Source organism: Rattus rattus, chromosome 1 (genome assembly GCF_011064425.1).
Source record: "Rattus rattus isolate New Zealand chromosome 1, Rrattus_CSIRO_v1, whole genome shotgun sequence".
Classification (NCBI taxonomy): Eukaryota; Metazoa; Chordata; class Mammalia; order Rodentia; family Muridae; genus Rattus; species Rattus rattus.
Window position 1 is genome coordinate 113,889,389 of NC_046154.1, and position 25,628 is coordinate 113,915,016.

Here is a 25,628-nt window from a genome sequence, read left to right on the forward strand (position 1 = left end):
CGATCCCAAGGGGTCAATTCTCTGCTTGCCTAAGGCTCAGTTCTTCCCTTAGCTTTTCAGGCAGGACTCCAACGGAAACACTGAGCTCAGCTGAACAGTAAATCAACATTTATGAATGTTTATTCACACGTGCTTACTTAGTGTTGAACCTTAGCCTTTCAATAGTTGACTTGTATTATTAATATTTTCATCCATGTCAAGGGTAGACAATTTCAGATGGAATTAGTGAGGCCGTAATCAGAAGACCATCTTGTAGCAACTGCAAAAACAGTAAGTTGACTAAGGAGAAGGGAAACTAGGAATGCATGCGCAATGGGATAGTCTGGTAATTTCATTTTGAACAGTGTCTAAGTGACCTCTTCCAGGGAGAATCGTCCCTTCTGTCTTGCTTCTGAGTATAGCATATCACCATTTTTTTTTGAGCGGTAATAGTGCATTGTGACTTTTGCTTGAGTTAAACACATGGCCAGAATTCATAAATTTGGCACACCTTTTCACTATGCTTAGATTAGGGACACTAAAAGTTCCTCACATCTTAGTGGGAACTTAAGTCTTAGAGTAGCACATTCGCTGAGTCAGCGGGCCTCAAAGGGACTAGACTAGGCATCCCTGTGAGTCCTCGAGAGCTTTCCAGGAAATCTGAAAGACCAGCATTATTTTCCCAGAATATGAATATACTGCTGTTTCTCTACACTTTCATTTGCTTATAAATGCAGTATCAGGAGCTCCATGACCTAATGACATCACATTAATGGCTAAAGGAGGTGAGGTGAATATGGCATGTTTTATCATAAACACAACCTCTTTATTGAGGGCTCCTCAATAAAGAGTAAAAGTGCTCCTGAGAAAAAGAAATTGTTGAGAATAGTTTGGCTAACTAATGAGACCTTTAGATATTTCAAACTATGCACTATCCACACTATTTTATACGTATACATTTAATTTGGATACTACTAGCCCAGCACTCAGGGAAGGAGGCGTGCATCTGGAACAACACATGGATAAAGCAAGGAGAGATTTCTAACGCCTATGTCAGAGCACTGAACCTGATAACCTAGCCCATGTTGGTGTGATCTGAGCAGTTCTCACTCATTGAGTGATTTCTATGCAACAAATTACAGTGGGCACTGACAAGGCAAATTCTTCAATTTTACATTTTAATGGAAGAGGATATCTTGATAATAAAAATTACCATATGGTTCCAAATGCAACATATCACTTTTAACATTAATTTCACACGACTACTCTGTATCTGACATTTCACCTTAATTTTGAAGTCTTAGTTACTTCCTTTTAAGTAGTTAAAATGGTATTAATGAATGTCCAAATTCAATAAATAAAGACTTTGTCTAAATTTACAAAGTCAGGAAAGGATATAAATTCATTTTCAAGCTTTCATAGCTAAAGAAGAAATATCAAAACTTGAAGTATCTCATTAGACATTAGAAAGCATAAGGTGATATTAGGAAAATGTCAGTTAAAAATTATGGCAATACACTTCAATACTAAGCAACTTTTTTGTTTCAGGGCTAAAATATCTACTTCAATTGCTTCAATAGATGTTTGGGAGCTAGTAAATGTAGACAGTCTTAATTTTGCTATTATATATTCCATAAAAAATGATACTGATAAAACTTAATGGCATTTAATACATTGTACCACAGTATGGCAACTTTTTCACCTGATACTTTTGCATGTACGATTCGTTACACATGATTGATAGTACATATTCATTTAATACATACTTTTTGATATTTATTTTAAAAGATAATAATATTTAAAAGAAGATATTACGGCTAGTAAATTTACCAAGCCTCAATTTAGACAAAGCATATTTATCAGTTTTATTCTATCATTTAAAAATTATAATTTTTTTCTGAGTTCAAAATAATTCTGATCAAAGCTTTGACACTTTAAAAGCTTTTTTAAAACTAAAGAAAAAAAGAAATATCATGGTCTTCATTCACATTTGTGTAAAGTTTTAGAGGAATACTAGAAGGAGAAGGGGCAACAGGAAAGAACCATGGGTAAGCTTGGTGTCTAAGAAGTAACAGCAGCGGGCATCAAGAGCCTCCCAAATGTGGAAATACAGCAAGGTTTGAGGTTAGGTGAAGAATCACCAGGAGCTGTACTCACAGTTCTCTCAGAACAGTCTGAAATGAAATGTACACCTTAAGCTGTCACTGTTTCTATGTGACATGTAACATAGTCATTGTGAAACAGGAACAATTGATAAAGGGGCTTAAAACTCATTGACTATGTTCTACCTCCAGGATGAGTGCTGGGTTCCAGGATATTCATTTGTATTTCATATACACTTCATATTCTCTAGTAAAACTGAAATAATTCATAACAAAAGTAGAAAAAAAAAAGAGAGTCGAAATAAAAGAGCCACGCGTTTTTGAGATCTTTCTAAACCCTCAGTGTTGGAGACCATTGCTAGAAGCATAGAGCTTGAATAACAAAATCATGAGTAGGGTACTCTCATGACACCCTTTTGGGGTCTTTATGTAAAGGTGTCTATTTGATGCACATAATTCAAGTAACAACAAGGCCTTATGTCAACTCACAAATTGAATGACACTTAAATGTGTTTCCTATTTCATTTTTAATAAATAAATACAGTGTCCATTTAAAGGACTGATATAAATTTTGAACATTGTTGAAGAGATATTTAATAATTATTTTAAGGAGTGGTCTTTATAAGGTAAACAATTATGTTAAATATATTCATTTTTTTAGATATAAAAATGATTTTCGATGCCAAATCATCACCCTCAATCCAAATGGAAAAAGAAATCCTAACCCAAGAAGCAGTGAAACATTTACAATGTGAAGAATCTGAACCAAATATGGTAATTACCTTCAAACATTTTACCTGAAGCTTCCTCTAGTGTTGCAACATCCAGCCTAGGGCTGTAATTTCCATAACCGGCAGCAGTGAACGCCCGGATCTGAAAAACATACACTGTTCCCGGTTTCAGATTATTAATGGAGGCTGAGGTGGACTTGGTTTTCAGTGTTGAGTACGTCCTTTCTCTTTGATCCTGCAATGATGTTTATGGAGAAAATTTACTCAGCAGTTGATTCTGGTAATTGACTTTAACATACTGCTTTGCTTTTGTTTAGCTGAGGCTACATGGAACCTTCTGGAATACTCTAAGACTGAGTCTGAGGTAAAATAGAATGCAATGAGAATGTGCCTTTGTTGTGTACATTTCAAAAAGAAGTAATTTCATTAGAATGATCACAGTGTTTGGGCTTTTACTGTGTTGGGACAGGACATAATAGCCACAACTTTTTCGCCACATTTCTCTATTGACTAAAATGCAGGTACATCCAGGAAACCTCTGGTTTAGTACAGGACTTCATAGAGCAATCTGGTTCTTTGAACATTTTTCTGAGTGATATTTTCATGTACTAAAGAAATTAAGCAACCTATCAAATCAAGAAATTCAGCTAACCTCTGCAACCATAGTGACATACCAGTTGCTCTCAATAAAAAGGAAGAAAACTACATCCACAGAATAGTATTTAGTAAAAATTTTAAATCATAAATTTCGGTCTGAGAGTAAATGTGAATCATGGTTGTGGTTTGATATTATCTTAAATTTAACTTTATTTACTCACTTACCAAATGTAAACACCAAGACTTTTAAAGTTCATTAAAGATATATATATATATATGCTTTTGATAAATATCAAAATATATATAATATATTATTATAATATATAATGATATCATAATGATATAATATATAGTAGCTTTTGGAATCTCATAAGTATTAAGAACATTTTATATACATATATGAAATTTTCTACACATTTATGAGATAAGCTTAAGAATTAAATATGAAAATTCAAGCACATAAAAACTCTTGAAAACTATTTCAAAAGAGTTATAGTTGAATTTTCATTTGATGTGAATTTCTTAAGCTATTTATGAAGACAAGTTGAAAAAGTAATATGTTTTTAAATACATGTATTTTTTGTATAAGTTTTAAATGTATGTATGTAGTTTACGACTTCTTCTGTAAGTACCAGTGTTAAAATTATTTACTAAAATCTGAAAATATCACCCTGATTTATTTACCATTACACTGATACTTCCAAAAGTGGAAATAAAACTCGGACTAACTTTATCGAGATGATTCATGATAGCCATCCGCATAACCATTAATAGAGATGATCCTGGATATTATATATGTGTAATTACAGACAGTTGAGGCATATCTGAGCAGAGGTAGAGGGACTCACAGCCGGTGAGCAGTGATGCCCAGGTCCTGCGCCTTCACACGGCACCGTTTTGCCACTCCAATACTGCACTCCAATAACTGCCTATTTTACACATTACTGGCTGTAAATATATTCTGTTTCTTTCATGCAAATAAACCCCAGCAATTTGAATGTACTTATTTCAGAGTAAAGATTTGCAAAAGATCGCAGAGTCCCTGTGAGAAACTCTGCCACATTGTACTGTAAAATGTGCTTTATTGACTTTAAAATCTGCCAATTTCTGGAAGGACCATAACTATTAGGGATTACGGTGTAACCAATATAACAAAAGCAGCGTTAAAAACAATGATCCCCTTTATGCACATTTGATGGGACAAGAAGTGTACTTTTTCCTACAAAGCTGAGGCATAAAAATGCAGCTGGGGCCAAGAAGAAACCAAATCGGAATGAAAATAGTAAGCCAAAGTATTTTAATGTGAACATTGACACTTCCCATATTTAAAACTGTCATTGGTTTCCCTTTCCTGGTGTGGAGTGTCACTTCCTTCAGTTAGACACATTTCAATGAAGTGTATCATTCCACAAAATTTGCCAAAATGTTAGCATTTATTTTACAGTCACATCGAAATGGTGAAGTGGTTCGATGTATTGGGGCACTCGCCTAACTCCATTAAATGGGTATAGCATCGCTTATCACAATTAAAGTCACACTGTTCAACAGTGGTTGGTTCTGCATTTTAAATTTTGAGCGATGTGCTTCGGTGTGGTAAAACTCACGTAAATGTTTGTAAATAAAGTTGATGGTTTTATCCTTTCTAAACAAGCCATGGATGAATAGACAGGTCCTTCCATATTAATACCTGGCCATTGTATCTTCATAGAGAAAGGAGCAGCATGTGAGTTTTAGACTTTCTATAGAAGGAGAGGCATGTGACATCATAATTCAGTACGTATGTTAGAGAACGTAAAGGAACGGAATAATATCACAATCTCAGTGTTGGAGGACGCACAATATCATCAGCTATTACAACAGTACTTGAAAACATCGGTCCTATGAAAGCCCTAAAGTGACGTTAAGTGCACAAATCAACTGAAAGGGGACACTTTCCCAAACGTATCGGATTGATTACTTTCTGTGTCATTAAAGCATTCTTTATTGAATCATTAAAAAACATCTCAAGAAATCCACTACAAATATAATATCCTCACTTATGTGACACCAAAAGCTGACAGATAGAGATCTTGGACTCAGTCATAAACCAGAGACAGTAGAGATGGTTACTAATTGTAAGTCCGGATCCCAAAGTAGCTCCGAACGCAGGGCAATGACCAGCACTGGTGTGCAGTGCAGTTAGCTGGCATCGGGCATGGCACTGCCCACACCACGGCTCTCTCACACTTACTTTCTCATAATACTTGATTTCATATTCCGTGATGACTCCGTTGGGATGTTCTGGTTCCTGCCAGGAAAGCTCCACACTCCGCTGCAGCACTCTCTCCTTCATCACTCCGCTCACTTGCGAGGGAGCTGTTTGGACAAGATGTGTCAATAAACAATGAGAAAATTCACCGGGTGCCTCGAATCAAATGTCACAACTGATCAGTCCCATGCTGCGCCAGCTTCATTAAGGTAAAAGAAAGCACCTTTTCAGAGCTCACAATTCAAAAGCTAATGAATATTCAAACAGGACCTTATTACTGTTCATAAACCTTAATAGAAATTTAAATTAAAGTGCAAACAGCAGAAGATAGCATTGTTCAAGTTACTGAAAATCGAAAAACGATGGGGCTGAGGATGACAATTAAGCAAATGAATGCTAATTATGGCTAGAAAATATGATTTCAGATTAATCTCCAGTGATAAACTGAGTCCAAATATTTATTTCACACAAAACAAAAATACACTTTTCAAATGAAATAAAAATCGGAATATGGTAGAGGAAAAAAAAAGTTCACGAAGTAGAATCTTCACTTAAAGGGAACATACTTTAAAATGTTTTTATATTTATCTGTGTATGTGAATCTATCTATATATTTCTATATCTATCTATATCTATATCTATCTATCTATCTCTATCTATCTCTATCTATATGTATATCTATATGTATATCTATATCTATATCTATCTATATCTATCTATATCTATATCTATCTATGTTTATGTCTATCTATATCTATCTATCTATCTATCTATCTATCTATCTATCTATCTATCTATCTATCTATCTATTTATCTATATCTGTTCCTGTATATGTATTCTGAACAAATAGCAACTAACTTTGGGGAAAAGTTTTACACTTCATTAGGTGAACATGCTAGAAAGTGTGGAGCTTCTCCCATGTCAAGCAGGGCATGGTGTACCATCGGTTTTGTACCCTGACATATGTAATGCACCCCTGTAATCCAGACTCGCGAGCTTCCGTGGAGGCAGTTCAAAGCTAAAGTCTTGCTCTCTCTTTCTTTGCCGATAATAGTATGCACTGAGCGCCTTCGTTCTAATTAGTGGCGTATCCTCTTTCTGGTAGCTAAGGCTTTGGAATTCAGTAAGTTAATTTGCTCTGTCCAATTTGCTTGGTGATGATTTACTAGTCGTCTACTCTGCCTAAGTGAGTGGCTGCGCTGACTTGGCTGAGTTTCAGTGGGGTCATTATGTTTCATGGATCATGCTCTATCTCATTCTGTAAAATATTTTCAGGCTGTTAATTTAATTTTTCAGATGTCCGAAATTGTTAATAATCCTGCTGACAGAAAAGCAATTATACGGGACCAAAGCCGTTTAAGCAAATTTCTGATGTTTATCCCTGTGGCTTTTTGTTTCTTCTGCTTCGTAATACTTTCTTGCATCGATGTCTGGAAAACACATTTGGTGCATCTTCCATGTTTTGCGGTTTGGAAGGAAGGGCAGGGAAGATTCAAGACAGCTATTTCTGTCCACATTACTAATAAAAAATACCTAGGCAGATCAAGTGGAACGGCTTCCGCTTGAAGAGAACTCAGGTGAGGTTCTCCGAATACTGTATTTACAGGTAAATGCATATCTGATACATTTGCAATGAAGCAAATTTGCAACGAGAAACCCGTTTTTCTGCAACGTTTCTGCCTTTGCAGCAGCTGTGTAAGCCTATCTCTAAACTGACGAATACCATGCTTAGACCAGCTCACAGTGAGATGTGTGAGTGGTCTCCATAGCCTCGGGAAGCGCCAAGACCAACCAAGGATAAGACGATGTTGCACTTGACAGTTTCCTAAAGTCTCATTTGTTCTGAAGCCTACAACGCAGCCCAGGTGGAAATACTGGAAAGAGCTGCACAGGGAGTGATCACCAGGACTGCTGTTCTCTGATTACTGCATATAATTTAGGCGTGCCACGTTAAAGCAAGTTGGGAAGGAATGGGTGATGTGGTTGAACACATTTAAGACTTCGGGCTACTTTCACATACTGATAGCATACGCCATATACTGGAGTTTTCCATGACTGTTCAAGCTCTGCTCAGTTTCCTTCTCGAAACTGAAAGACACAGGAAGCCTTGGATTCTCAGTGTTACGGAGAAAATGCGGGCTATAAATACACCTTGCTTAGTTTCTGCCACGTAGAGCAAGCTCTACTGTAAAACAAGACTTGAGTTTTGAAAGTTACACTAAAATTACGCTCACTACGTGAAACCGTAAAAGAAATTTTGCAGATATAATTATGGTAATTGAGGATATGGGGGAAGAGGGTGCCAAAAGCCATTTGAAATGTGTAATATTTTGAAATCCATCCTATTGCTCTAATGGTGCACTACGCCACAACAGACTTCTCTCTTCCATAGGAAGCCATGCCTATATGGGACACGCTGATCTTTTTGAATACTTATTTGACTTTTAAACTCCTGCTGACAGTATATCCCGGCACATGCTTTCAGAGGGCACAGACAGAAGTGTTAGCAACTACGCTTGAGAATACTGGGCCATGTGACAGAAAGGTCCTTCAAATACAAGGTTTGGGTTCAGAAAAACTGACAATATTTTCCCAGAGTTTTAATGTTTTAGGCATGGAATATATGCGTCTCCAAAGTATGCCATCTATAAACACAGATCACTCTGAACTAGTCGGATTCCGAGAAGGGAGAAGTCATTGATGTAAGAGCGTGTCATAGGTGGGCTGATATTAAAACACAATACCCTGTGGTTACTTTCCCATATCTGATCTACTGTCTGCAACACAGTATAACAGTTCCACCAATAATCCACTCAGGCCGAGGGCTCAGTCAATTATAACCCATGGTTTGTTTCTGAAAATGAAATCTAATACTAAATCACATAACGTTTAACAACCAATTGCATGGTATGACACTAATTTATAATGTCCATACTTATTAAAATGGAATCAATATATAATTCGATGGGAACTAATGTGAGACTAATAAGCAGTAAGCGATAATATGAACTTGGAAATATTTGTTAAAAAAATATTACCACGGCAGAGCCACCCACAACCTTTGCTAGAGTTCCTGTTGAATGACTGACAGACACATTTCCCACCTATATGTACAGAAATAGTCAAAGAGGAGAACTTCAACTAGAGAAATAGATAAGATTTCCTCGGTTTTTGAAAATTCTTCTGAACCATGGGAGGGATATAAAATGCACCATGCAACACCAAGCCATGTAGTAGACTTGTTAATTGTATTTGGAATCTATACTACATGATAGCTAAAATACGATCTTACGAAATGAAGGCATGGATTCCACAGATGAAAATAGTAAATCTCAGTAGCATGATAACCAGGTTGGTAACTTTTTTTTTTCTTTTTTTCGGAGCTGGGGACTGAACTCAGGGCCTTGCGCTTGCTAGGCAAGCGCTCTACCACTGAGCTAAATCCCCAACCCCCAGGTTGGTAACTTTTATGAGGCCAGAAATTCAAAGTGAAATAAGAGGCAGAAAAGTTATGGTTTTGGTTTTGATCTGGTAAGATCGAGCTTTGGATTTATAATCCCTCACCAGGACGGATGATTGTGATGTAGAAAGGTATTTTATACAGTTTGAGCTTCTAGGCAGCCATATACAATGTTTTATCTTAATTCCTGTTTCAATGTCAAAGTTATATTTAGATCACAGATCAAGGCTTTCATTTTGTTTTGCTAAAATGTTAAGCATGCCTCTCTGTGTGTGTGTGTGTGTGTGTGTGTGTGTGTGTGTGTGTGTGTGTGTGTGTAAAGTTATTTGAAATGTCCTGGTGACACCACACAGGACACTGCAGATGAGAGACAATCTATAGACTTTAATATGGAAAGACGGTCCAGCGAGGGTCAGTGACTTGTGTTGAGAGAAGGCAGTGCAGCACTGGTGGGAGGTACTGTGCAAAACAGGAAAACAGATTTTCAGGACCCTGGGTGACAGCAGACAGATGCGTACTTCTTCAGTCCTTTATGAAGCTCCAAAGAACTGAATGATCATGGATGTGTTTTTCCCTAAAGCTTCCCGAATTGCAAAAAAAAAACCCCTAAGAACAGAAAATAAAAAGAAAGGGAAGAAGAAAAAGGAAAGGAAGGGTGGCACAGAGGCGGGCAGGAAGGCAGGCACGCGAGCAGGCGAGGCCAGACCAGCTCAGAGCCTGACGAAACGTTGCGAAAGGACTGACATGAAGATTCTTTAGAACCTGGTGCACTATAATATTCTAGAACAGCACAACAATTTTCTTTCACTAAACACTTGCCAGCATGCATTATAAATACAGGATTCAGTTTTCAGCATCGTTTGAAGTGAAAGGTACGTGCGTCATTAGTACCTTAGTATTTCATTGTATTATATTTAGCCTTCTTCTAGTCCCTAACGGCATTTGTTTTTACATCTTAAAATAAACAAAAATACATATAATTTATTTCACTTACAGAGGACTAGTTCTAATTGTTCCAGTGTTGTATTGTGTGTATAGCAAATTGATTTCTAGGACAAGTAGGAGTATGTGAACAATGCCAACACCAGATTTTACTAAGCACTGGCCTTTAAGTACCTCTGAAGGGTTAATAGCATATTATAGATAGTAACTGAAACATTCTAGCTCATAAAAAAGACTAAAGGGAGTTGAGTTCGCAGCCATCAAGAACACGCTGTGTAATACAGTTGGTCCACAAATCATCTGGGTTGAGGGAAGGGTGCTTTTAGGCTAAAATAAACCAATGTCATTCTATAACAAGCAGTTGAAGAAAATCAGTATGAAATGGGCAGATATTTTTCACAGGAGCTGTAATTACAATGTGAAGGTCTATGAGAAAGTGAGCACGATGTTTACTTGACAAAGCTGGGGAGAATTGTGCTCTGGTCAGACAGCTCCTCAGGCGCATGCAGGAGCTACGCCAGCGTATTTTCAGACCTGGCCAATGTCTGCCGCACGGTTTGATCAGAACACCATATCTTAAAACAACAGTTACAGAAAGGATCCGTCAATATATCAACGAGAATCAAATTTTCTTCTCTAGAATCACTAGGTAATCGCTAACTATTGTTTTGATGTGAAATTAGTCTAAGCGTTTGACCTTTGTAGCAAAATCTCTCAGAAAAGTGGCCAGGGCTAGTGTGAGAGAGAGTGGGGGGAGAGGAGCAAAAGAACAAGAGGAAACAAGAGAGAGCAAGCACTTCTTTTTTCTCAAGATTTATTTACTTTATGTATGAATGTACTGTAGCTGTCTTCAGACAGCACCAGAAGAGGGCATCAGATCCCACTACAGATGGTTATGAGTCACTATGTGTCTGTTGGGAGTTGAACTCAGGACCTCTGGAAGAGCAGTCAGAGTTCTTAACCACTGAGCCATCATCCCTCCCGCCTTAAACTTCCAAATATAGCAAGTACCAATCAGGCAACTTCCGTTAGTGAGATTTCCTCCTCCTGTAGTGTTATTCCCAGAGGAACTAGGGAACAGTCTCACAGGACAATGGGGGAAGGTTAAGGAACCCTATAAGCGGAGGTATCTAGCTTTTTAATCAGTATTCAGGAGCCATTTGTTTTTATTAGTCTAGTTGCTCTCAACCAACATTTGTTTGGCATTGACTAGTTTAGAAATTATTTTGATCCTTAGGAACTTGGAAAAAATCTTTGCTCATATGTCACCCACATCCATATAATTCTAGGGTTTTCATTTTGAATTATCTTTTCTATCTTATAACTCTACAAGGTGGATAGATATTGTGATTTCTATTTCACCGTGAAGCAGTGGAGTAATATAGACACCGGGAAGGTTATGAGAAAGAGCCAGGCTCCAGGTAAGCCTAGACTTTCACATCCTATTTCTCATTTTTGCCCCGACCTGACTAATAATTCCAGGTACTTCGTCTCCTGAAAGTAGGCAGCGGAAGCATAATTAGAGGCCCCGCGTGAGATTCTGCTCTGGGAGGGGCTGGAAACTGTATATACTGGGGAATCTCTGGAAGAACTAGGTCACTGGGACATGCATTTGAAGGAGCACATGGTCCTCATCCTCTCATGCTCCCTCCCTCCCTCTCTCTCTTCTTTCTTCCCTCCCTCTCTCTTCTTTCTTCCCTCCCCCCCTTCCATCCTCCCTCTCTTTCTCTCTTTGCTTCCTGTCTGCAATGGTGTCAAAAGCCTCAACCACATGTTCTAGCCTCCATAATTCTGTGCCTCTCCACTGGCCCGGAATCAACAGATATGATCATATTGGGGCTAGAACCCCCGAAACAATGAGCCAAAATACCCTTTTTCCTATTAACTCATTTATAACAGAGGCTCTGCCTTGGTGGTAGGAAGCTAAGAAGGGCACGTGGAAACACCGTGGGTGTCTGTTATACAAAAAGAAAAATAATACTTGTACCACCTGCTAGTACCTGAAGAGATTAGACCAAGTAGAGATTAAAAACAAAAAAAACAAACAAACAATCAAACGAAAACAAAACAAAACAAACAAAGCATCCCTTTAAAAATGGCAAAGAATATATATATATATATATTACATCACTTTAAAAGCACAAAAGTAAAAGTGAAACTCTCTCCCTCACATATTTTCTGTTTCAAAGACATTTTGGTTAAAGTAACCACGCTTAACAGTTTTCTGAAATAGTCAAAGTAGAGCCCAAATATATGGAGTTTTTCATCCGAAGGGCATCATTTCAACGACTGAGTTGTGTTTTTGAATCTTGATGTTTCTTTCTGCAGCACATCAGGAGCTGATCCATTTATCATGTGTAGACCTGCAGTATCTGTTATCAGCTGCTGTGGTTCATACAGAAAGATACCGTGTTTACTGGACCATGTCCTCACTAACGTGAACATGGGAATTTCTGACCACTTTCTGTAATAGATTAATATGAATAAAACTGCCCATGCACCAGTTAGTTAATACAAATATTCTAAGGAGAAAGAAATGTTTTAGACTCTTCTCTTTACGGATGGAAAGTGGAGGATAAGGCTCTATGATCGAGGGACAAGATGAGTCAAGTGTAAAGATTCACTTAGAATAACTGTTGTAAAAGGAAACAAAGACTGAAGTCATTGTTATTCAAAGCATTCTAGAGCAGGCGCCCTCTAAGGCACAGACTGACTACTCAAGGACAGTTTCCATACTTTGCTGAGAAGGCCTGTGTCAGATATACACTGACCGTACCATAAGGCCAGCTTTTGTGTGTTGCTTAACTGGTATTTTTTTCAAGCAAGGTTTCTTAGTGAAAGAAGCAGTTATTTTTCTATACAGCTTCCTTGAATGCTTTCCTTCTGAGAAAAGCTACTTATCTCTTCTATACTGACATTCTGAGTAGCAGCGTCTTTTCAGAGAACTACAGTATTAGTCAAGTACCCTTCACTGCTACACTAAAATGCCCCAAAGCAGATCGCCATTAACATTCCTATTGATTTTTGGATGTGAGCTCTGCTCATTCAGAACTTCAGCACATAGTTTTTCAACGAGCGATTATAGTATAATGGTATAGTATAGTATAAAGAATTCTATGGACTACAGAGATGATGGATAATGAAGTCTGACCTCCTGCCTTCTAAAAAATCAGTTGCCTTTCTGTGACAGGGTCCCAGGTAATTTAAGTTGGTCTAAACCTTCTACATAGCTGAGGATGACCTTGAACTCCTCATCCTTCAGTACCTGCTTCATGAATCCCGAGGGCACACATAGGCAATACCATGTCGAGGCTCTGTAGTGCTGAGCATTGAACCCAGAGCTAAATACATGATCGAAAAACACTCCATCAACTAAGCTACATAGTAAATAACCATTAAGGAATTCTTAACTCACGAAAAGGTCAAAGGAGGTGCGTACACATAGTTAGAAGGCAAAACACAGTGGACACAATGCAAGCCAGGGGCCAGCAAATCTTTTGGGGACAGTGTAGAGGCAAACAACAAAACATTTGATTTTAGTCTTATAAATTATAACTGCATGTTTAGGTAGTGGAATATGCATCCAAATTAGTTATCAAAGATCTGGTGACATTGTATGTATAATATATCTCTCTATCTTTCTATCTCTATCTATCTATCTATCTATCTATCTATCTATCTATCTATCTATCTGTCTATCTGTCTATCTGTCTATCTGTCTATCTGTCTATCTGTCTATCTGTCTATCTGTCTATCTGTCTATCTGTCTATCTGTCTATCTGACTGTCTGTCTGTCTGTCTGTCTATCTACCTGTCTGTCTGTCTATCTATCTATCTATCTATCTATCTATCTATCTATCTATCTATCTATCTATCTATCTATCTATCTATCTACCTATCTACATACCCATCTATCTATGCTAATGTGGAGGCAGTATCAAACCAGGTCAAGGATTGGGCTCATGATTTTCTGGTCAGCAGCCTTAAGTAACAACTGGTTAAAACTCCATTTCCCCCTATGCCAGCTAATCTATAATTTTTGTTGCTAGGATCACACATGAGTTCATATTTTATTTCCCCAGTTCATCTGATTTCCCTGAAATGTTGATATACAGTTGCAGAAGGGTTGAGACAGACTGCTGGCTTTGCAGTGGGATTCACTGCTTCTTTGCTGTGTGACCTTGAGCAATAAAATGATCTGCATGGTGCTGGGGAATTCTGAGATCCAAAGAGAAATATCCATAGTTTACAAATAGGTTATAGTAGAAATATATGTCTAAATTACTATTAAATATTGAAAATCAGTTCTGGCATGTAGCAAAAAAAATATCTATTTATATTTTCTGTATTAAGATAACTGTTGTGTGGGACCCATTCCAGAATAATTCTCTTCTAAAATCAGACACTCTAAATTCCAATCCTGGCACAGTTGTCTTTCTCGTGCATAGATGAATGCACGTGTACGGTGATAAGCAGCTGGGCTTAGGAATGATTCCTTTGAAGTTTGGTCAGGAACTTACACTGCCATTTTAAGGTGTGAGTCCACTGCCTTTCATAACAAATGCTGACTTTGTTAGATACGTAAATAATACATTTATAGCTTTATCAAATAAATGACCCAGTTTTATAATATGATCTATTTTATCACTAACAGCAAGATCGAAAACAAAAACCTAAGTTTTAAGTCATTTCAAAAGGATACTTTATAGTAAAAATGAAATAAAATTACTCTAGTGGGGAGAACGCTATCAAGACATGCCCCTTTAAAAAAAATGCCATACTCTATGTGGTATAGAAAATAAAGACCCAGCCATTTCACTGTTCAGTGCTGAGGAAACTTGAGACATATTCCGAACCACTTCTTTGCTTGGTCTGTCAGAAAACCTGGTTCCGTTTCTAACTTTCTGTGAGTTTAAATCCATCCGCTGCCTTATTTAAACTACCAACAACTATTAAAAGTTTGCCTTGCTTTAAAGACAGGATATTTACAGAATGGATTTTATCAGTCAGGATATAAAGCCTTGGCTCTCAACCTTCTAAAAATACAAATGGTCTTTATACTCTTGTAGAAGCACACTGACAATGACCTCTTACAGGCCAGAGTAACGTTTTCACTTGAGGATGTTGTCTTTTACTTGAACGAGGGATTTTTTTTTTATAAGGGATAGAAGATTCTATTATATTCCAACAATAAAATATAACATTTCAGTATTGTTCCCTTCTGCTTATTAGTTTTTTTTTTTTAATTTCAAAAGCATCACAGGATTCATCTGATTGAAATTTCACACCCCAGTCTATGTTGATCAGTCAGTCATGAGAATGAGAAGAAAGAAAGGCTGAGAATGGAAGAAGGAGGCAGAGGAAAAGCAAGGGGCTCAGAAGAGATACAGCATCACCATTTTAATGTCAATTAGAAAGACGAGTTGAAAAGTCACCATATCATCTGGTCTATCTGTCCATAGAAATATAAACATCTATGCCGCTCAATAGTTAGCTACCAGTTCAGATTTAAGACTTATCATGAAAACCGAGTACAAAAGAGGCAGTTTGCTACAGTCTGGCAGACATGCCATGCTCACTCTTGTAGCTTTATAACGATGGTGTCACAAGGCATAAGCTTCTACCAAGAAAGCCATAGCCAAAAACTGCATCAGATTTCCTCCCACACGCGATACCACCAGTGGGACATGGCATTAATTGTATATACAATATTTTAGTTTCAGATGACATTAATACATTTTTTTTCTCAAGTGGATGTTTATATACCCAGGAGTCACTGTTTTGTGTGCCTGGAAAATACAGCTTGCGACAAATACGTATAGGTAGGGAAAATTATCAATTTTGATTAAACTTTGCTTCAGATTTTAATCCATCACTTATTGTTTTTTTATCTTGGACATCTCTTTTCTAAAGAAAGAATCACTTAAGTAGCTGATTGCTTAACTGGCTGAGCAATTACTCATTTTAGAAAACTAACTATCATACATGTACAAAATAAGAATGTTGAAAACTAAAGTGTCTTAACACCAGCATCAGTTATGCCAAACAAACAAACAAACAAACAAACAGGAAGAGACAATGACTAAAAACTAATTATTACTGGTGCATACAGATGTTCCCAAACAGAAATTAGGGTCTCACAGGTTACTTCTCAGTGCACACTCCTCATTGGCTCCTCCTCGCCTCTCCCCCCTCTTCTTGCCCCTCTAATGCTCCTCCCCAGTGTATCCTCCTCTAGCTCCTTCTCTCAGGTTGCTCCTCACTAGATCCTCCCAACAGCCTGATGTCTCCAGCCCCAAACCTACAGAGATCGGCTTTTACTGTTGCTTGGCCTGCTCCACTATTTCTATTGTGCAAGGAATGTTTTCTTTATTCAAAACTAGTTTCGGCCAGCAAAGTACCATCATCTTAATAGCTAATAGTTTCTGGAGAGACTGGTGAGAAGACTAACGTGGAGGACTTGAGGACCTGAGTTCAAATTTCCAGAAGCTTGACTAAAAGCCAGTTGTGTCCACATAGGCTTGTAAGCCCAGGACTGTCAGAGTCAGAGACCGCAGGTCACTAGGACTTGCCAAAAATCAGCCTAGCTGCAGGTTCAGTGAACGACCCTCTGACAGAGGCACAAAGCAGGGAGTGAAAGAACAGTATACCAAAGATTCTCCTCTGGCCTCCTGCACGCACTGGTATACATACACGTGTATATACCATATATGCCATTCGAGCATGGTACAGACATTCACCCACAAAAGAAATGCCAGAAAAAAATCAATGAGAAGATAAGTACAGGGAAGATAATATCTCTAGTCTCACCTTCTATTAGATAATCGGTAGCTGGCCCATAGACCTACTGTCTATGTCTTTGTAACTCTTGTCTATGATGCAACAGTGTTAACACATGACACTGCAGAACTGTAACACAGAAATGTGGGCTGTGAAGTGGAACATATATATTACCTTGTGTTGTCTGTCTGTGTCTTTCTCTGTCTCTGACTCTGTCTCTGTCTGTCTCTGTCTCTGTCTATGTCTCTCTGTCTCTGTCTGTCTCTCTGTCTGTCTGTCTGTCTGTCTGTCTGTCTGTCTCTCTCTCACACACACACACACAATGTGATTTTCTATGATGTATATAATTTGACTCTAAGAAAACAAAAACAAATGGTAGTTTAAAGTTTGGGTCTTCTAATAAAAATGTATTCTGATGACAGTTGATTTATTTGAACAAGGACACAATGCAACTCTAATTACCTTTCTCTTGCAGTTGTAATATGGCAGCTCCTAGTAGCCATCACATACACGCCTGTGTAGGAAATGGTAAGGCAACGTGGAGTACTTTGGTCTTACGACAGAAAAGCCAATGTTTTCGGTAGACTTGGAAATCTGTTTACTGCTCATTTATACATTCACCAGGCTGGGTAATATATTTTTAACATAAAGCTGAGTGAGTGACTCTAAAAATTCAGGATAGGTGTAATTAAGAAAAGACTGTAGAGCAAGAAGGAAGCTAGCATTGTCTGTCACTGCTAGGAAAGAGGGAGGTGATGCACTTCACCTAACGACCTCCTCCTGTATTTCTAGAGTCAAATTCTGGTCCTATAGAACCAACATAGTTGTGTAAGACTCAGGTAGGTAAAGACCACGGGTTGTGGATGATTCACAAACTAGGACTTGGAGAAAGATTTAAACCACACTAGATTTTCCTATAGATAAAAAAACAACCCTTTCGCATTCTCTCATTTCAGTGTTAATTTTAGGTTAACCATTCTTTTTAGAGATCCTTTCCCTTAAACTGGCAGACTATTCACAAACTGTGACCAAGCTTTGGCAACGTCTGTTTCCTGAGATGTGAAGCTGATGTGTTCCTTACAAGCTCGCTTCTAAGATCTCGCTTGCTGCTGCAACAGCCCGCTGGGCTCCTCACGAAGACAAATGTCCTTGTATTTTAAGACTCAGGGGTTAGCAGAAAGAAACCTGAGTATTAGGCAATTCATATTATAGATCTGATCTTTATTTCCTTATTAGTAGAGAAATAAAAACACAAGTTCACAATGACACATTTTGACTCCGCTCCCGACACATCCCAATAACTGATGTTGCAAATATTACTCTGCAGATGCTCACCTAATCTGTTCAGTTTAGTGACCAACATGCTCAATTTCTTTTTCAAGTGAGTACATATTCCGTTTTGTCTAGTAATAAATATTTTCCAGTGGTACCCCTCTCTGAAAAATTCTGTAATACTTATGAAAACATCTCTCATTCCTGTTTTAATGTGTCACAGATGGCAAACAAAGCAATCGTGAAACATACTTTATTTAGAAACTGCTCATATCAATGAAAAATGAAAGTCATATTTTCTGTGGTTGGTACTTATTAAGAATTTATTTTGAATAGCCAGTTCTTTATACTATATTTTATAAGTAAGTTCTTCTGAATTTAAAGGACTTCTCATATATACTTATATATGTAATTCATTTGTGTATGCATTGCATGATTCATACATGCTTACATCATATATGTATGCATATTATATTACTTATATAACATGTATTATGTATACATGCATATGTGTATATATATGTATATGGTAAAAGACAGTTAATATTAGGCACATAATCATATAGCTAAAATAAATATTTAACAAATGTTGAGTAATATATTATAATTCCACCACTAAAAAGAAACATAAGGAATGCTAACTTTGGTGCCAGGTTACTACTGTTTTGAAAGAACTAATCACCTATGTGACTATTGATAACAGTACATAACTCAAAATGATAAAAGGATTATGAAACTTCAAAAATATAGGCAGTTTATGGACTGGAAACCAGGAAAGGGAATAACATTTGAAATGTAAATTAAAAAATATCCAATAAAAATAATAAAAAGATAATTGTTGAATATATAGAATGCATAAAACTGTACAACGTATAGATTTTTCAAAATATTGCATAAATATGTTTGTATTAATGCATCAAATATTTTTGGAAGCTACTAAGGATTCCTGTTACTCTGCATCATACTAGCCAGTTTGAAGAATTGTGTTATGCCTTATTCCTCACATAAAGACAACACGGAGTACGGAGTCACCAACATGCACATAAACATGTGGCTGCATACACATGAGCACCATACATAATGAACATCAAGTTGAATAATTGCATAGAATCCCAGAGTGGAAAGATCACATTTTTAAGTCAGTCTACTGTGGCTTGAAAGCCATGGGACTTGAAGCCATGAACAAAATGCTCAGTGACTGCGCTCTCACTTATTAGTGATGACATCTTACCACAACTGCTAAGCTGCCAGGAACCACATGTCTTAGTGCGAAATATAGAAATGACGACGATGATTTTTGAAAAATGAGCAATGTTTGGCAATAATGTGAATAATTAGGAAAGGAAGAAAGTAAAGTGTAACTCTGACTTCACAATACAGAACAGAAAATTAATCCATTCCCGTTATTGCATCTGAATGCTAGCTAAAACTTTATAATGATGCCAATTTCTACCTTATCTGTTAACAGAAAATATGACTACCGTTTCTATATTTATTTATGCACGTCATGCACATGTGTGCCATGAGGTGTGGACGTCAGAGGGTAACTCGAAGAATCAGTTTCCTTCATCTACTACGTGGGTTCCTTGGAAGTAAACCTTAGGATGTCAGACTCAGTTGCCGGGTTCCCTACTCGCTGGAACAACTCACTGCTTTTAGCACGTGATTTGGTAGAAGCTATCCAAACTTACACATCCCTCATAAACACACATTTTCATGTAAGAATAATATTGACTGCATAATGTATTGTATTGTAAATGCTGAATATTTATTACAGCCTGATATTTTCAGATTATAGTGAATCTTCCTTTCAAAGACTTCCTATGCTAAGTGATAAAAATTGTGACTCAAAAATCATTATTATAATTCTTACAATAACTTTTCTAAAGTGAAGCCAATTTTCTTTCTGTTACTTGGATGCTTTAAAGTGCTTTAATTCAACTCTTGTATTGCATTATTATATTATATATAGCTTATAATATATAAGATATATTATATACTTTATAGATGTTATAGATTTATAATACACACACACATATGTTAAGAACTAAGCATGACTATCACATATAGGATGTAGAGTGAGGATGATGAGAGTTTCAAGACAAGCTGACCTTGACTGCTGATCTCTACATTATTCTGTGAATACATGTTATTTTATCATTCTACAAGAATGTCTCTGGTGTCATTCCAGCATCTATACATCAGCTGTTACATAGCCACCGCATGGAGAAGTGGCTTACCTCTTAGACAATAACATATTGGTTCCTCTGACATATAAATATAACCACGCTTCACTTCTGCAAGCATTACCTAGTTCAACAGAAATCTCACTGAGCCAGCGCTGAAGGGGAGGAAGAACTGTGATGGGGTTGTGTCACATAAATAATCCTCCCCCCAATGCTTCATTTCTAATGCTCTGCTCTCATTTTGGAGAAGATGCAAATTTTATATTCACGCTGATTGTTGGAAGCAAAAGGGGTAAAGAAAATGTTACGCTTTCAAGTTATAAAAATGACAATGGTTTGGACGTGAAATGTTCACAGCAATTTAAAAACTGTTTTCATAAAAAATTAAACATTTTAAAATAAAAGGGGCACACTTAAAGAACCGAGTTGTTGATAAGCTGGGTATGTAGAGAAGAGAGTGTAAAATCATGTTGTATGGCTAATGATTTGAAACCGTAATTCAGCTTGCTAATTTAGTTTGCAAAGTGCTCAATCTGTTATCACTTACATTTATGCATTTATATTTTCATTATACTTTGGGTGATAGTTTAAAAATGATTTTTTATAATCAAAAGATTATTAATGCATTTTCAAAATAACTTTGCTCGTTTAAAATTGAGTGCTTCAAAATTTAAGATAAACGTGGGAAGAAGAAGATGTGGAGTTAAATAAGCCAGGTAGGCACTGCAACCTGAAGGCTTTTCTGTCATGTGTATGTGGTTAGTGTTTGCTCCCAAGATTGTCTTTATGAAACCCTGCTTCTTTGAGATTTGAAAGAAAATATCATCGTTTTTATGTCTTTTTTAAAACCAATCTGTCAACACTGGTATCAAACAACTTTGAACTGATGCTGAATTGTGTAATAAGTGACAATATCAACTCCCTAGACAGGCAAAATGCTTGCCTCATGAATGCATTCTGACAGGTCAGACACCAAACCCGGTACTTAGAAATGTGCAGCAGCGTTCGGCTTCAACACAGGAAGGGAGCCCTTGTTTTCCTGGATGTAATATTTATATCCTCTGGAAAAATGCTGAGTGAGTGTTAATTGCCATTACTGCGTTCTGTCTTCATTAGGATTCAGCCCTGGACTGCACTTCTGACGAAGAAAATGCTGGCCACCTGCTTGCGGACGCACACTCCGGTCCCTGGGTACTGCTGTTTGTAAATGACTCCCACGGGCAGCAAGACATCGTTTTCCCAGGTGGGCCACTCATTTACTTTCTGTTTTCTTTCTCCCACTATTCATCTATGTTGACAAGTGTCAATTATGGACAGCAGATTTATGGGATGGGAAAGATAAAGCCCAATTTACAAATCATTTTCCGTGCAAGCCGACAGGTGCAATGACAGAGCTGACTTGCCGTAATTGAATTTCTTGCTGCTATCTACTCAGTCACAGGACGATGTCAACTTCAAGGATGTCAGCTGAGGAGAGTCTTAATACGCTAAGATTTTGAAAGCAGAGATGAAAATATATAGCCTAGGTTTCAACGATGGACTCTGAGTCATAAGTGTATAGGGGGTGATATATCTGAGAAAACTAAAGTAGCTAAATTTGAATCTTCTCTTCCTTGTTAGGGAATAAATGTTCTAAAGGAATAAATATTAATTTAAATATAAGTTTTAACGTTCTAAAACTGAAGAATATGTTTCCATCATATATATTCTAAAACTTTATTTATCTATATATTATATATAAACATACATATTTAAAAAATAAACTGGGTTTTACTATGTATATCAGGCTGATGGTGGACTCATGTAATACTATTGTTATAGCATATATCACCATATCTAACTAACGATTTCTATTTTTTGAAGAAAAACTAATTGGATATTTATTAAAGGGAGTTTTCCAAAGTGCAGAGATTTTAACAAAAATGTCACATTGGTATGCATTTGTATTAGAGAGTTTCATTACAAATATATTATATATAATTATAAATATAAAATGCATTTCAGTGTAGTAAACTATATTATATTTTTTAATATTAATTCATTCCTACACATTTTCATTTTATTATATAGTTTTATATAATTAAAATTATAATTCATATGAGGAATTGGTGAAAATCAAATGTGAGGGCTACAGAACATGGAGTAAATAGAATATTAATCCATACATGGCTTTGTTTGGACACAACTTATTGAAGTCACATGGAACATGAGAACTCTTTCTCAAGCTAGATGAGATTGTCTGCTGGGTATTTTATTCTTAAAGGTTGTTATTTAAAGGTTATGATCTCCCTTTTATTCTGTGGAACCAAGAACAACGTTGCAAATCCTACAATCTTGATTACATTTTGAAATTGAGAAGAAAAGGAAGGGGACGGGGAAAGCTGTGAGAAGATGAGATGGCAGAGGGAGGGAGGGGGGAGAGGGAGGAGGGAAGAGGGAGGGAGGAGGCAGGAGGAGGGAGGAGGGAGGACAGGAATGAGGATGGGGAGAGGTTCTCGATGAACCTGACATTTGCTGACTTGGCTAACCTGGGAGGCTAGCAAGCTCTAGACCTCCCAGTGCTGAGATGACAAGCATAGGCTGTGCTACAGAGCCATCTCGCCACACCCTCAGTGTGGGCCATTGTTTCTCATTTATTAAATTATTACCCATTCTTCTTGGTTCGGTTTTTCACATTTGATAATATTTTCTTCATAATTTTGTTTTAAGATTTTTGTTACTTCTAAGAATATATAAATAATATGATTCCATATGTTTCACATATTTGATATTTTCTCCCAGTAAGTGGCTTATATTAATATTTTTATTTTATAGTCATCTGTATCAAAACTTTTATCATAGAGAGGGTTTCCTTGATAATTATTTATTGAATCAAGTGTCAGAAAGACACTTTGGTTTTAACAATGTTTTCCATGAAATTGATTTTTATTTACTATGTGTAAACTAGTGAGTTAACTGAATATGTTTCCTCTAATTGTAGGGAATTTCTATCCCTTTATGTTATTTAGCTTTCACTCTCATCAGAATAAATTTTCTGAATTGGATAACTCTCACATACATCTTCACATGATTTCCTCCAAAGCTGGTTTAGCTCTCCCTAGTCATTTTCCTTTTCCAATTAATTCAGAAAATCAACCAATTATGTCATAAACATACACATTAAAGCAGACATGAATACAATAATGTAAACATTATATTCACACACACATATATATATACATATGTATGTGTATTTGTATGTATGTGTATGTCTATGTATATTATAGGTGGGGTAGAAGTGACATGTAGATGAGTGACACAGATCCCAAGTGCAATGGATACATGACATAAAACGTAGATCCTGAGGATAGAAATTTGAAGCTGTAGTGTACTGGAGACGTCTCATAAAAAAGATTTTATCTTCCTCTGCCATAAAAAAATGAGAGGAAACAGTAAGGACTGGATAGGTCAAATTGCTTCACAATACTAATGGCCATATTTTTTATATCTCATAACGTTTTATAAATTTAGTACACAAAATCTATCTATTCTAAAATTTTAAATTTATTCCAAAATATGTTTTTGATGGATTTCTATTGATTTTCCAACTTCCCTATGCTACACACTGATAAAGTCCAAAAACATTCTCCTAATTGATTAATATAAGTCATCTTTAGGAAAGGCACTCTCGCCAGTTTGTCACTAAGAGATGGGTAAAAATAATTTCTAAGCTCACAAAACACATGGCTCTAACAGCTGACAGCTACACCACCACTTCTTCATGGGCTGGGCACACTTGATTTTTCACTGAGACAGATGAGCTAGCTTCTTTCCAGGTTATTGTAGAGTGGTCTTAAATAAAACATTTTGAAATATAACTTCTCTTTGTTCAATCTTAGGCACACAAACCTTAAGCCTCATTCACGAATGCGTTCTGGTTCCTGTCTCTGGAACTGAGACATACAGACCCCAAGGCTCATTTCAAGGATCCATTTTGCTCCCTGACTCTGGTATTACAAACTCCTATTCTTTGATGTCCCATTTGGTCCTTGGTTAATAACTGGTTTAGGTCTACTCTCCCAGAGGTGACTGCAATTCTCTTCAGTGGGTTTGAACCAAAGAAGTATTTTGAGAAATGAAAGGTTTTTTTTTATAAGTGCAAGTTGCCACTGGTTATTAAAATAAAAGCTTTTTCATATACAGCCTGTCAGCCATAGCACTTAGCAACCTACAGGGCAGCTATTTACTGAAAACAGGAACTCAGTAATTGAAGCTCAGATATACTGCATCTCCAAGCCTGCGTGAAGCCACACTACAAAAGCCTGAGCTAATTGCTTTGTAAGCTACTAAGTCTCTACCTCAGCATACATCTCTGTCAAGAACATTCAAGACATCCCTGTTGCTACACTAATATGCTGCACGCGATTCTGCACAGGTTTAGAAAGGAATCATCTCAGGATTCTGTGAGGATGAGCAACATTGCTCCTCGGCTGAGCAAAGGTTACCTTTAGATATTCACCACCCAACAGGGTACGTCTCAAAGAAACGTGTGGTATCCGATGACTCTGTTAGCCAGGGATTCCTTCTGTGACTTCCTTTCATCTCCTCTGTTTTCGGCCTATTGACAATTTTGAGTTAAGATAAGCACACTATATAATACACAGATGAAGAAAATTCAGGGTATAATGGACATGGACAAAACTGACAAGATTTGAAGAAAACAGTGATATAGTCAAGAGACTTTTTATGCAAGGGTGTTTGAAAGTCCACAAAGATAAGGTATTTACTTATGTCACACAGAAGTAGGTTGGGGTACAGTTTTACATGTGTAAGACATATATATATATATTTATATGCCTTTTTACATTATGTTTACCTCAGCTTCTTGGTTTATGAAATATCACAGGTTTGCCTGGGACTGAATTTCAGTGCTTATAATACTTGCCATGATTATAACTCACGGCTGAGTTCTTCTCAACTTTTACTAATGTCACAGAAAAACTTAAGATTCTGCTGACTCTTTATCCAGTAGAGTTTAGTTCAGTTTTCTTATTGAGGAAATCAGAAAATTACACACAGACCCCGAGTTTCAAGAAGTAAAATAACTGTGAGAATACGTCTCCTAGAAAGAACAGGGAATTTACAACAATACTCCTCCCCAAACATTATCCAAACAATAGCACTAGTAGATATACTAATATTGCGAGTGGGAAATCACATGGTGCTTCACCCCTAGACAAAGAACCACAGACAACTAAGGGTTGCTGAGAGAGGTAAGAATTCCACTTCCCCTGGGATTAGTCTCTAATTTGTGTCACCTAATTACAGTTACCTTAGTTTTATAAACTCTT

The 25,628-nt window shown here is 36.9% G+C and overlaps 1 protein-coding gene across 4 annotated transcripts in view; it reads right to left on the reverse strand.

The window, feature by feature from the left end:
• The window catches only part of Epha7 (EPH receptor A7), a 155,093-nt gene that overhangs the window by 24,849 nt on the left and 104,616 nt on the right, over positions 1-25,628 (reverse strand). For all 4 annotated transcript variants that reach the window (XM_032904956.1, XM_032904949.1, XM_032904972.1 and 1 more), the window contains exons 6-7: positions 5,640-5,764; positions 2,864-3,047 (exon numbers count right to left, since the gene is read on the reverse strand). In XM_032904956.1, the coding sequence (XP_032760847.1) occupies positions 2,864-3,047; positions 5,640-5,764 (309 nt within the window). The remainder of the gene's footprint in view (positions 1-2,863; positions 3,048-5,639; positions 5,765-25,628) is intronic.